Source organism: Thamnophis elegans, chromosome 5 (assembly GCF_009769535.1).
Source record: "Thamnophis elegans isolate rThaEle1 chromosome 5, rThaEle1.pri, whole genome shotgun sequence".
Lineage (NCBI taxonomy): Eukaryota > Metazoa > Chordata > Lepidosauria > Squamata > Colubridae > Thamnophis > Thamnophis elegans.
Genome location: NC_045545.1, coordinates 93,569,623 through 93,584,147, shown reverse-complemented (window position 1 = coordinate 93,584,147; position 14,525 = coordinate 93,569,623). Strand labels below are relative to the sequence as shown.

At 42.3% G+C, this 14,525-nt stretch overlaps 1 protein-coding gene across 1 annotated transcript in view; it reads left to right on the top strand.

Moving 5' to 3' along the window:
• KCNQ2 (potassium voltage-gated channel subfamily Q member 2) overlaps positions 1-14,525 on the top strand; it is a 135,462-nt gene that overhangs the window by 85,416 nt on the left and 35,521 nt on the right. The window contains 3 exon segments of the mRNA XM_032218370.1: positions 1,478-1,546; positions 4,938-4,967; positions 10,751-10,804. Coding sequence (XP_032074261.1) covers positions 1,478-1,546; positions 4,938-4,967; positions 10,751-10,804 — 153 coding nt within the window.

Below are 14,525 nucleotides of genomic sequence, written 5' to 3'. Positions count from 1 at the left end.
AGTGGAGACAAAGTGAAGACAGTTATAAGAATTCTCTTTAAGGTTATGTGGAAATGAAGATGTGGGTCATATATGCATCACATTGCTTTTTTGCAACAAACTGGTATTGTCGGGGCTAATCCATTCAAGACAATTTTTGGGGGGGAGGGGACAATTCGTTGATTGGTTTTTGAGGGGCACATTCAAATGAGCCATTCAGTTTTTCTGATGAATTTCAAGGTAAGGAATGAATAATTGTCAGCTAATGATGTTCACATTGTATCCCAAATTGGAAGAACGAATCGGTTCCTGGACATGCTGAAAAAGATATTCTTGCAAAGAAATTCAGTCTAAGCCAGGAGTTTTAAAACTGTGGGCTGTGACCCCCAGGGAATGAAAGCAGATTTGAGGTAGGGGTCTTACATAGTATCACACTGGCTGAAAATGTTGGGGATCAGACAGTCTGGACTAGGGGTCAGCAACTTTAAACACTCACAGTGCCACAAAGGTCCTAACCAAAAGCCCCCCGTTTAATTCTGGAGCTGACCGGAAGTCTGGTTCCCCTACAACAGAGTCTCCTCCTCTGCCAACCGGAAGTCTGGTTCCCCCACCATAGAGCTTCCTCCTAGCACACTGTCCTTTTTCCTTGCCAACTGGAAGTCTAGTTCCTCTACAATAGAGTCTCCTTCTAGCCCGGTGTCCTTTTTCCTCTGCCAACTGGAAGTCTGGTTCCCCCACCATAGAGTCTCCTTTGTAAAATGGCCGTGCATAGCCTTTATGGACCTTTTTTTTGCTCATTCCCCCAGCCCCCAGGAGCACTCTACCAGCCTCCTAAAGACTATGCATGCCCTTTTTTGGACAAAAAAGGGCCCTTTAAGGGCGGTCTGCAGAGTGCAAAACCTTTTTTTTCCAATTTGCCTCTTCAAAATCTTGGTGCGTCATACTCTGAAAAATACGTTAACTTTTACTTTGAAAAAGTTGAGGTTATATGTAGTATATAGTACAATATATATAGTACTATATACTACGCATATACAGTAAGTGTAATAATATAATAGCCATTTCTGTAACCACAAAAGTAATCATCAAAACCCAAAATCAGAGTTTAATTTTTTTCGACCCCAAGCACAAAGTCCAGAAATGGTTTCCAAGCAGAAACAAAGTTAGATGTGTTTTTCCTTTGATTATGGCGGACACTTTATCCATCTCTGCTAATTCCATTAGTTTTTTTTCAGTCAATCATCCATTTGAGACACCTCCCTCCTTTCTAATGCTAGTTTTATCTTCTCATCCTGCTTTGGGAGCACATCTAGAGATGCAAAATTCCTAACTCACCTCCCGTTCTTCTGCATTTGCAGTATATGGTACAGACACACAATCCCAAGGGAAGGAAAAACTTTCCATGAGATGGTTCCTGTGTACCCTTCCCTCCCACCTTCCCTCTCTTTCTCCCTCTCTCTCTCTCCCTGAAATTGATTTTGGATTTCTTCCAATTTAGGCTCATTCCACCTTTGAATCAGCTCGAGCTTCTGAGAAACCTGAAGAGCAAATCAGGATTAACTTTCAGGTTAGTAATGGCTGAGATTGAATTGAAAAATTGACCTAGCATGTGAAATGGGATTTTTATGGTTCTGTAATGGAGTTGTTGAAAACAGAGTTGCAAATCCCAGCGAAGGGGAATTATGGAGAACCATAAAGATGACCTTGGTGAGGAAAGGTAGAGAAATATGAAGTCTGGGATTGGAAGATGTTAGCAAGAAACCTGCTTTGATTCTCTTTGGTATAAGACAATGTTTCCCAACCTTCTGCCATTATAAGATGTGTGGACATCAATAGCAATAGCAGTTAGACTTATATACCACTTCATAGGGCTTTCAGCCCTCTCTAAGCGGTTTACAGAGTCAGCATATCGCCCCCACAGGCTGGGTCCTCATTTTACCCACCTCGAAAGGATGGAAGGCTGAGTCAACCCTGAGTCGGTGAGATTTGAACAGCTGAACTGCAGATAACAGTCAGCTGAAGTGGCTGCAGTACAGCACTCTAACCATTGCGCCCCCTCAACTCCCAGAAGTCCACATATCTTGAAGTCCACACTTCTTAAAACGTCTTAAGGTTGGGAAACACTGATATAAGAAGAAAGGAAACAGTGAGTCTTTTAAGAAGGAGGTAGGCTAAATTGGGAAGCAGACACCATTAGAAACACTGCAACCCGGGGTGAAATCCAGCAGATTCTGACAGGTCCCGGAGAACCGGTAGCGGAAATTTTGAGTAGTTCAGAGAACCGGCAAATGCCACCTCTGACTGGCCCCAGAGTGGGGTGGGAATGGAGATTTTGCAGTATCCTTCCCCTGCCACGTTCACCAAGCCACGCCCACCAAGCCACACCATGCCCACCAAGCCACGCCCACAGAACCGGTAGTAAAAATTTTTGAATTTCACACTCTGACTGCAACTCTACTTTATGAAATCTGATTTTTCCAGAATTAATTCATGTTTTGCTATCAGCTTCTACATTCCCATTCAAGGAAATGAACATCGCTGATTGTTTACAGGAATGCAGGTTTAGCCATTTCTCATTCTACTTTCCTTGTGTAAGCCTGTAAGTTTAAATAGCTACTGTGAATGTACATATTCTGCCTATGGGAATGTGGTTTAATTATTTAAATTCACTTTCTCTTTGCTTGTGCGCACAAGACAAAGCAGGTTTTGTCAGATGGCTGCAAATCTCCATGCCTGTGGGAATTTAGGCTTAGTCATCTGTCAAAACCTGCTATCCTTTGCTGTGTAAATGGGACATCCAAAATAGAAGGGAGAGTTTGGAAGGAATTATCAAGCCTATGTTCCCCAGCTTTGCTTGCACAAGTCCCCAGATCATCACCTTTGTCTCAGTTTTAATTGTTTGAAAATATGTGATGGCTATGAAAACAGCATATAATTGGCGCAGTATTGGAAGAAGGAAGAATTGCCTACTATTCAAGAATGGACGTTAAAAGTAGTAAACTTAGCAGAGATGGCCAAAATCTCAGCATATTTGAAGGACCATTCAGATCAGAAATACAAGTTGGAATGGAGAAGATGGATTGACTACATCCAAAATAAATATCGGACTAAGAAATTTCAACTAGCTTATAGCAATAGCAGTTAGACTTATATACCGCTTCATAGGGCTTTCAGCCCTCTCTAAGCGGTTTACAGAGTCAGCATATTGCCCCCAACAACAATCCGGGTCCTCATTTTAACCACCTCGGAAGGATGGAAGGCTGAGTCAACCCTGAGCCGGTGAGATTTGAACCGCCGAACTGCTGAACTGCAGTCAGCTGAAGTAGCCTGCAGTGCTGCATTTAACCACAGCGCCACCTCGCCTCTATGAATGAATGAACAAAGAATGTTACAATTTATCTAAAGTTAGCTTAATAAAAGGGGAGTTAAAATACAAGAGGAGGTAGGATGCTATAGTTAGTTAGCTTATCTTAGTGGAGGGAAGGGGAAGGGGAAACATTTGTAAAATCTATTAAAACTCTTTAATTAAAAAAACAGCATATAATATAAAATCTGTAATGGCTATGAAAACAGCTGAGCTTGTTGATCAGAAAGTTCGGCAGTTTGGCAGTTCGAATCCCTAGCGCCGCGTAATGGAGTGAGCTCCTGTTACATGTCACAGCTTCTGCCAACCTAGAAGTTTGAAAGCATGTAAAAATGTAAGTAGAAAAATAGGAACCACCTTTGATGGGAAGGTAACAACATTCCGTGCGCCTTCGGCGTTTAGTCATATCGGCCACATGACCACGGAGACGTCTTTGGACAGCGCTGGCTCTTCAACTTTGAAATGGAGATGAGCAGGGCCCCCTAGAGTCGGGAACGACTAGCACGTATGTGTGAATGTTTACCTTTACCTTATAAAAACAGCAAATGAAGGTAAGAACCAAAACGAGGATTTATATTTTTGAAAAGAAACATTTTAAATTATATTTTGAAAATTTGCTTTATAAATGCACAATTCATCAGGCAATCTTTAATCTGAAAGAAAATGAAATTCTTTAAAAAAAATATATGAGGCTAAGAACGAAAAAAAAGAGAGAATAACCTGCCTTACATCTTTCCATTGTTAGGAATCTCTGGCTCACTAATGAACTCAGTACTAAAATATGAATAATACAAAATATTATTCAAAGTTATCCCAACATTCCTGCAATAATAATAAATATTGCTATGTCTTTTGACTGGTAGAAAATATTGCCTTTTCCAAAACCGACAAAATCACCCATACTTTGTCGTCTTGAAATGATATAATATGGCATTCAGAATAATCCCAAATGTGCTTTTTTCAAGAGGCAACTGGACTTTCTGGTTTTTCTTTGAAGACGTTTTGCTTCTCATCCAAGAAGCTTCTTCAGCTCTAAACCAGAAAGTCCAGCTGCCTCTTGAAAAAGCAGCTTTGGGACAACTGTGACCAGGATGACTGAGAATCTCCATAAACACTCAGCATACTATAACTTTTCAAATGTCTTAATATAATTCTTTTAGCCACTGCTCCATGCCCAATGCAGCCATTATTCTGATACAAGCAGTCAAATAATATTACTAATAATATTAAGAGAGCAATGGGTCTAGAGTACAGTTATCTCACGTTAAATTGTCCTGTGGTGTGTTGGCAGCAGTGAGTTGGCCATGGCAACTTGGCATAGACCCTCCTCTTTGTACAAACTTATAAGTATTTCCTCTGTTTTACTACTCAGTTTTTTCTCACTGCAAATAAAGCTTCATTGCTAACATTTCTGTTTAATTTTAATTGTCTTGTACTTTTTATCTTATGGTATGCTGCTCAGACTTGCTACATCAGTGAGACAGGTGGCATAAAATTTAACTAACTAACTAACTAACCAACCAACCAACCAACCAACCAACCAACCAACCAACCAACCAACTAACTAACAAACATATTTCTGCTTCTCTTTAAGGAAAGAACAACAGCCAGAATCATCTCCAAGGTCTGTATATTTTACTGAAGTCCATCCTTTATGCCTTCCCACTTCACTCTCTCTTTATGTCTGTGTTCCCGTCCTCTTTACGTCACATGTGTGATGCATCCTAACAACAAGGACCTGAGAGCCATTCAAAGAAACGTTGTAAATGTTCAATCCGCTCACATCCCGTGCTATGAAACCATGTCCACAGGGGTGTAGTACAATTCACCGTGGCCCTCTAACCACTGTCAACTCACGTCTGCCAACTCACAGCTGCCATGATCCTGCAGGATAACCCCACATGGGCAACTCATCACGAGGACCCCCGGGTGGCCAGAAGGGCAGAACTGGTGGGTGAACATGTGAGCAGAGTGCTGAGTACATTGGGGTAGGTGGTGGAGAGGTGGCAGTGGCTGGGGACCTCCCATTTTCTAACAATGCACCGTTGTTGCCACTGCTGGGTGCAGAACTGCTGCCAATCAGCAGTGGGGTGCGTATGGAAATGGGAGGACCCCATACGATGCCATCCTGCCACTCGCTCCAATGGGCTCTGCTCACCCGCTCCCTTGCCCGCCCGCCTGGCTCTTCCTCCAGCTGCCTACACCGAGTTGTCCCCATGGCGAGTTGGCTTTGTGGAGTTGTGTCCTGCCGTGACTTGGCGGTGATGAGTGGACAGAGGCGAATTGGCGGTGGTGAGCCGGCCATGGCGAGTTGTCCCATTCTAGTGTCCACATGCCTTGTAGGGACAAGTGGGCCTTTGATCCTCCTTTTCTGCCTTTCCCGTGACAATTTTAGCAGGTGGGAGTTGTAGAGCAGGCGCTGCAGCAGCCATCTAGATTTACCACTGAGATCTGGCACTGTCTTATCAAAAAATGGAAAAGAACATGGAGAATCCATATCTTGCAAGAAAGCTGGCATAACGAGTCTCCATTCCCTAAATTGAGAACTCAAAGCAGGCTTCCCCAGTTGTGGTATTCCAGATACAGTATGTTGGGCTGAGCCGTATCAGTCTTCAGCTCATCATCATGGTGACTGAAGAACAATGGGAGTTGTAGTCCTGTCCACTGGGAGGACACCAGGCTGGGAAAGGCGATTCCAAAACGACAACGAAGCGGTGATCATTTCCCATAATCCTCTCTTCCCTCACCTGTATCTCAGCCTTTCTTTTGGCCCCAACAGCAGTGAAAGAAAGGATGTTCATGTAAAGCACCAACATTTGTCACACATCTGTCCTGCTTTTGAGCAAAACAACAACAACAACCCCAAAACCTTTCTTAAAAGCCAGAGGAGTTTATCTTGCTAACTTTGTTTATAGCTCCCCGTAGTTCCCCGGACTATCCGCCTTCCGTATTGGATGATGCTTTGTGGAGTGCTGAAGATCAGGCTGCAGGTTTAGTTCAGACTAAAGCCTGAAATATCTGTGGGATGCAACTTTGCTGATGGAACTAATCCTAGTTCCAGCGGTGCTTTCGTTTGAACCCCATGGTATCGTGCGGCGGGACCGCAGCTGTTCAACCATTTCAAATATAGGCCGAACAAAATGGCGGACGTTAGGTCTCTAGCAAGGGGACTGTCTGGGCATTCACTAGGACAGTGAGTGGAATGAAGGGGTTCACCGACAAAAGGGCGAACGACAAAACTGCCCCTGACTAAACCGCAGTGACAAAACCGCGAGTTCTAAAGCGCTCCGACGAATGAGCGCTGAATCGCGCAAACAACAGTGCAGTGACAGAAGCGCGCTCTAAACCTAACCCTAACCCTAACCCTAAACCTAACCCTAAATGTAATGCTAACTCTAACCCTAAACGTAACGCTAACCCTAACCCTAACCCTAACCCTAACCCTAACCCTAACCCTAACCCTAACCCTAAACCCAACCCTAAACCCAACCCTAAACCTAACCCTAAACCTAACCCTAAACCTAACCCTTACCTTAACTAAAACCGGCTTTCTGTCGACGCGCTGTTGTAAAGCGCCCTTCTGTTGCTGCGCTGTTGTCGCCACGCTGTTGTCAGCGTGATGATGACGTTGCAGTTTTAGCGACGTGGTTTTGTCGGCGCGCTTTTGTTGGGTCACGGAATGAAGGATCAGTGGGTATAGATCAATGTTTACCAACCTTGGCAACTTTAAGAGGTGCGGACTTCAACTCCCAGCGTTCCCCAGCCAGCCGGCTGGGGAATGCTGGGAGTTGAAGTCGGCACCTCTTAAAGTTGCTAAGGTTGAGAATCATTGGATCTATCCATACTGTAGATGGATCGATCCATACTGTAGTTTCTCTTTGTTTCTCCCTTTCTCTTCTCTGTCTCTCTACTTATCCGAGAGACAGAGAAAAGAAAGAGAAACAAAGAGAAAAATCCAGCTGATTTCACTCAACGTTCTTAGGATATGATCACTTTTACACAATATTTTTCACCAAGGTTATCCTTGATTTAAAAAAAAAAAAACAGTTTCGTATCATGTTTAAAGCTTACCAGTTTGTCTGAAATTCTTATCTCACCATTTTTTTTTAATTTATTGATGAGACCGAAGAAGAAGATATCTTAAAAAACTTCATGGTAGAGTGCGGATGTGAAACTCGGATGCCCCCAACTTTAGCCACTATATCTCGCTGCCTTTCTTGAAAAATACACCTGTTTGTAATACAGATAGCCCTTCACTTACAACAGTTTGTTTAGTGACAGTCCGAAGTTACAACGGCACTGGAAAAAAGTGATCAATGACCAGTTTTCATACTTAACGACCGTTGCAACATCCCCATGATCCTGTGATTAAAATTCAGAGGCTTGACAACTGATTTATGACGGTTGCAATGATCCGCTTTTGCGACCTTCTGACAAGCAAGAGTCAATGGGGAAGCCAGATTTGCTGAACAACCGTGCTTCTAATTTAACAATTGCAGTGATTCCCTTAACAACTGTGGCGAGAAAGGTCATAAAACGGGGCAAAACTCATTTAACAAATGTTGCTTAGGAACAGAAATTTTGGGCTCAGTTTTGGTTGTAGGTCAAATATTACCTATAGTCTTCTCCTTCTATACAGATAAACGTCTATGTATGTCCATAATTGAGCCCCAAATTTCTATTGCTAAGTGAGATAGTTGTTAAGTGAGTTTTGCGACCTTTCTTGCCACCGTTGTTAAGTAAATCACTGCTGTTAGTAACACGGTTGTTAAGTTCCTTGTATGAAGGTCACAAAAGGTGATCATATGACCCCAGGACACTACAATCGTCATAACTATGAGTCCGTCGCCAAGTGCCTGAATTTTGATCATGTGACCATGGGGATGCTGCATTGATTGTAAGTGTGGAAAACAGTCACAAGTCACTTTTTTTCAATGCCTTATCACTTTGAATGGTCGCTAAATGAATTGTTGTAAGTCGAGGACTTGCCTGTATTTGCAACTATTGTTCTGCTCACGAGAAGTGGTATGAACGTGGACTTTCTTAACCCTATTTTGCAACCGGTCAGATGATCTTTTTTGTTTTTTTTCCTGTTGTCTACTATCAGTTGTTGTTGTTTTAGAATCCTAGGTGGCATATTTTCTTGTTTCCTACAAGAAATCCATAGATAGGGTCTCCTCCTGCCAGAACAGGAGGTTGGACTAGAAGATCTCCAAGGTCCCTTTCCTCACTCGGTCATTCTGTTGTCATTCTACATATAGGATTCCACTGAACTACAGTGACAGATCAGGACTTCCCAGATACAGGGCAGTCCTTGACTTACAACCATTTGTTTAGTGACCGTTCGAAGTAATAATGGCACTGAAAAAAGTGACTTATCACTGTTTCTCACATTTACGACCGTTGTAGCATCCCCATGCTTTCTGGAATTTCAATTCAGCTCCAGTGCACAAAATACACCTTGGACAAAATTGATTTTATTTTGGTTTATTGTATTTGGTAGTTGAGCATTTTAATTAGGAGGTCTGGCCAAATTGGATAGCCTGACTCATTGGTCTGATGTGCTATGAGATAAATTGATGTCATGCATTCTTTGATGTTGAACTCTAGATTGATGCCTTCTAGAATCTATTAGGACAGGATACCTGAAGTAACATGATGGTCTTTGGGCCAAGCCAAATGCTATGTTAGAGATATAAAATTCTCTTTTTATCCTTTAGAGCAGAGATGTCCAACTTCGGCAATTTTAAGACCTGTGGACTTCAACTCCCAGAATTCCCCATGTACCATAGGTGGCTGGGGTATTGTGGGAGTTGAAGTCCACAGGACTTAAAATGATCAAGGTTGGACACCCCTGCAATAGATTAAGCCATGCAGGCTAAGAATATTTGGAGTGAAATCCAATTTATCAAGAAGTATCGTGTCGGGAAACGGTAATTTAATAGAAAATTAAATTAGTGCTTGTCTGACTCCCTCTATATTAAAAACAATCCCTAATGTGAATGTATTTTAGCTAAGCTATTAATTTGATTACCAGTTTTGGGGGGTATGTATCATCCAACGTCCCTGAGGTATCTATTTCCAAGGTCCTGGGAATGCTTTAATCTAAATAATCTTAAGAGGCAAATAATTACCTAAAGTATAGATCAGTTAATGGAGAATTACAAACTAGGTTATTGCTAACACTGCTAATACATTTCCATATTATGACATCAAATAACAAGCACTTATAGGTCTCTCGAAATTAATTGTTAAGACATATGGGCTTTCCTTTGGAAAAACTGCTTCTGCATATAAAATTTTATTTTATTTTATTTATTTTATTTTATTATTTATTTTATTATTTATTTTATTTATTTATTTATTTATTATTTTATTTATTTTATTTATTTTATTTATTTTATTTATTTTATTTATTTTATTTATTTTATTTATTTATTTATTTTATTTTATTTTATTTATTTATTTATTTATTTATTTTATTTTATTTATTTATTTATTTATTTATTTATTTTATTTTATTTTATTTTATTTTATTTATTTTATTTTATTTTATTTTATTTATTTTATTTTATTTTATTTTATTTTATTATTTTATTTTATTTTATTATTTTATGTTATTATTTTATTTTATTATTTTATTTTATTTTATTATTTATTTTTTGTTTTATTATTTTACTTTTTCATTTTATCATTTTATCATTTTATCATTTTATCATTTTATCATTTTATCATTTTATCATTTTATCATTTTATCATTTTATCATTTTATCATTTTATCATTTTATCATTTTATCATTTTATATTATTTTATATTATTTTACATTATTTTACATTATTTTACATTATTTTATATTATTTATATTATTTTATATTATTATTTTATTATTTTATTTTATTATTTTTTATTTATTTTTTAATTTAACTTAACTTAATTTAACATTGTAGGATTGAAGTAATGAATGGAAGTTAAGATCAAGATTAGCTTTACTTGGGGTTTGGTGGGTTGGGTTGACTAAGGGGCTGTCGAACAGAAGAAGGGGTCAACCTATTCTCCAAGGCATCTGAGGGCAGGACAAGAAGCCACGGATGGAAACTAATCAAGGAGAGAAGCAACCTGCAATTAAGGAGAAATTTCCTTGACAGTGGAGTAACTTGCCAACTCCCAAAATCGAGAATGCTCCATCACTGGAGGCTTTTAAGAAGAGTTTGGACAACCACTTGTCTGAAATGATATAGGGGTCTCCTGCTTGAGCAGGGGGTTGGAGTAGAAGACCTCCAAGGTCCCTTCCAACTCTGTCCTTTTGCTATTCAGTGAAACGTGGCCCTCCCTCCTTGCTTTCTACAACGTGCCTGGCTGGGTAGGAGCCCTCTGGTCTAACTTTTCTACTCTCCCCTCATTTCCAGTCAAGCCACTCGATGCAGGAAATCTTTTTGTGGATGCTGTTCAGGAACCTCTAGGTACCACAGCAATTGCTTTGCACCGAACCGATCCAAAGCTGCACGCTCATTCTCTCTCTCTCTCTCTCTCTGTCTTTTTCTTTTCCTGCTACCTTCTGTTCTGCCCATTCATCTGCTTCATAGAGGTGAGCTGTGCTGAGCCAAGGACGTTTGGCAGCATCTTTCTCTTCCTGGCAGGCCGATAAAATGCAGGGTCTGTGAAGGAGGGCCATTGGCTTCGGGGAAGGTGGCTTAGCAAAAGGTTTTTCCAGGGCATTGAGAAGATTTACCGTATTTTTTGGAGTATAAGACACACCAGAGTATAAGATGCACCAAGATTTTGAAGAGGCAAATTGTTGTTTGTTTGTTTATTGGATTTATATGCCGCCCTTCTCCCAAGGACTCAGGGCGGCGTACAACATTTAAAAGGACACATATTACAAAAGTTTAAAAAAAATTAGAATATCAAAAAAAAAACAACCCCAATTAAGATTAACAATAACATTTAAAATTCGATTAAAATTAACAGGGCGCGTCGGAAGGACCGGAGGTTGGGGATTATACGAAACTCTGGGGGCAGCTCATTCCAGAGGGAAATTTTAAAAAAAAGTTTTTGTGCACTGCAGACCTCCCAAAAACGGGCCCATTTTTTGTCTCCCCCCCCCCCCAAAAGGCATGCATAGCCTTTAGGAGGCTTATAGAGTGCTCCTGGGCCTGTTTTTCACTCATTTTGCCCTCCCCAGCCCCCAGGAGCACTCTGGAAGCCTCCTAAAGGCTATGTACATCCATTTTTGTGAATGCTGCATTCAGTATATAAGATGCACCCAGATTTCCCCCCTGTTTTTTGCGGGGGGGAAAAGGTGCGTCTTATACTCTGAAAAATATGGTAAATGTGTCAGGACCACAGGTATTAATTAGTCTGCAAAGCCAAGCAAAAATACCTCACTAATCTCCCGCACTATACAGGTAGTCCTCGAGTTACGACCGACATTGAACCCCAAAATTTCTGTGGTTAAGTGAGGCGTTCGTTAAGTAAGTCCCCCCCATTTTACGACCTGTCTTGCCCTGGTTGTTAAGTGAATCACTGCAGTTGTTAAGTTAGTAACACGGTCAATAATTGAATCTGATGCTTGTCAGAGGGTCGCAAAAGGGGATCACATGACTTCCGAACACTGCAATCATAAATATGAGTCAGAATTTGGATCATGTGACAATGGGAATGCTTCTGCAATGGTTATAAGGGTGAAAACTGGTCATTGGCCACTTTTTTGGGGGAAAGGAACTGTTACAACTCGAGGACTACCAGTATAAAAGGGAAATATTTTTCTTTAAAGCCTTTGTAGTTCCTCGATTTATAACCGTTGGTTTAGTGACCATTCAGAGTTACAACAGCGCTGGAAAAAAAGTGAGTTATGTTCAATTCTCGCGCTTAGAACTGTAGCAGAACCCTGAGGTCACATGACCAAAACTTGGACACTTGGCAATGATGCTTATGACAATTGCAGCCTCCATGGGTCATGGGATCATCATTTGAGAACCTCCCAACCAGCTTCCCGCAAGGAAAATCCACGGGGGAAGCAGGATTTGCTTAACAGCCCCGCGAGTCACGTAACAACTGCAGTGATTCTCGTAAGAAGCACGACAAAAGGATCATGAACTCAGACGCAGCTCTCTTAGCCTCTGCCCTGCTTAGCAACCAAAATTGTGATCCCAATTGTAGGCGTAAGTCGAGGACTACCTGTAGATAATTCCTGTTTTAGGAGCTAATAAATGGTTTCCCCCCCCCACTATGGATCTTCTAACACACAGCGGTCCCCTTTATATGTGTGTGTGTGTGTGTGTATGTGTGTGTGTGTATGTGGGTGAACCAGGGCCACGTGAGCAGCGGGCTGATGTGGGCGTGTACGTACTTAGCTTCACTCCTGCTTTTCTGCGCCAAAAGCTTTTGCAAAGAGACTGAAGGCCTGAAGCAGCATGAAATCTCTCCCCCGAAGCCTTTCGTCCATTTTTGGCTCAGAGAAGAGAAGCTTTGCGGGGAGCGATCTCGTGCTGCTTCAGACTCACTGAGGCTGCCCTGTTGTGGCCTGTCAGCCGAATCAGATAAGGAGGAGGTGTGGGAGTCAGGATTAGCATCAAAGCAACCTGAGAGCTCTGAGGGGGGAATCAAGGTGTATGTGTGTGAGAGAGAGAGAAAGAGGGAGAGAAAGAAGGAGCGGGGGAGAGAGAGAAGGAGAGAAAAAGGAGTGAGAGAGAGAGAGAAGGAGCCTTCCGTCAGCCCTCAGATGAAGCATCAACAACCCCCAGGTCTGGAGGTGACTGATGAGGAAGAGGAGGAACAGCTGGGCCCAGTGCCTGACGTGTGGATGCGCAGAAGGCAGAGGAGAGGAGAGCAGTGGAAATCCATGGGCTGGTCCTTGGGACGGAAAAGCCATTGCTGCTAGCGAAGCCCCACCCTAGCTCTGGGGATAAAAGGCAGGGGGTGGAGATGAATAGATGTGGCAGACAACTATTCCTCTCCGTGCCAGACAGAGTTGTGAGCCTGCGGTGAGAGCAACTTTTTGCCAGTCCTGCTGGCGCTCCCAATAAAGGAATCGGTGATTTAAGTACAAGAGGGTTTGTTGTGTATGTGGAGCTGGGTCAGAACATGCTCGACTCTCCAAAAGCAGGTGGGGTGTCCTGCTCACGCAGCCTTGGTAGTCAGTGAACAGGATATTGTTGTGGCCCGCCACTGGCCAGCGGAGCTGGCGGCAGACTCAGACAGTGAGAAGATTGGGGAGGAACCTGGGCCAGTCCTGGAGTCTTGGGAAGTCTCTGATGAGGGCACTGCGTCGGAAGCAGAGATGGGGCCAGGGCTGTCCGACAGTTATCAGCTACTTTCAGAGTTGGAGATGAGTGGGGCAGAAGAACAGCTGGAGCCTGTTCCCGATGTGCGCATGCACAGCGCTGTCAGGAGAAGGGAACAATTAAGGAACAGAGGTCGACTTGGGAATAAAGGCACAAGATGCTGAATGGCCCCTCCCATAGAAAATAAATAGGAGGAGGAGGGGAGGTGAGTTTGCAGGAGACAATTAGTTCGTTAGTGTGAAGATTTGCCTACCTGACAGACTCCTTGCCAGGTATTCCATTTTACAGCGTTGCTGTAAACATCGGCCTGGCAACCATCCAAGGACTGATAAGGTCTGTGGTTGTAAATTCACCCTTGAAAGAGTGTTTGTTGGGACTTTGCTGGATATGAATGCTAGGAATTCACATTAGCCAAATAAAAAGGGCTGGTTTTTTTCCCCCAGGAACCGGGAGTCTGTTTCGTGATTTGGTGAAGCCAAGGTCAGAACAGATATGTTTGTCCCACTTAATGCTCTCCCAACGCTCCTCTTTTGGAGCGTTGGGAGTAGGCAACTTGTGGCCTGGCTGAGGGAGTGGGACAGAGGAACGGGGCAAAGCAAGCGATAAACCAGCTCGCACACGTGTGCACGCAACTCCACGCACACAAGAGAGACGAAACGCCTTTGGGCCGTCACTCCTGCTAGTGTAGCTGTGTGTAAGTCAGTGGTGGGATTCAAATAATTTAACAACTGGTTCTCTGCCCTAATGATCAGCTGGGTGGGCGTGGCTCAGTGATCATGTGACCGTGTGGGCATGGCCAATTCAATGTCACTCATGCCGATGGGCGCTTCGTCTTAGCTGTTACAATATAGTAAGGGTTAACCGGAGAGGCAGTTTCTGTAAGCAGAGCAATAAATAT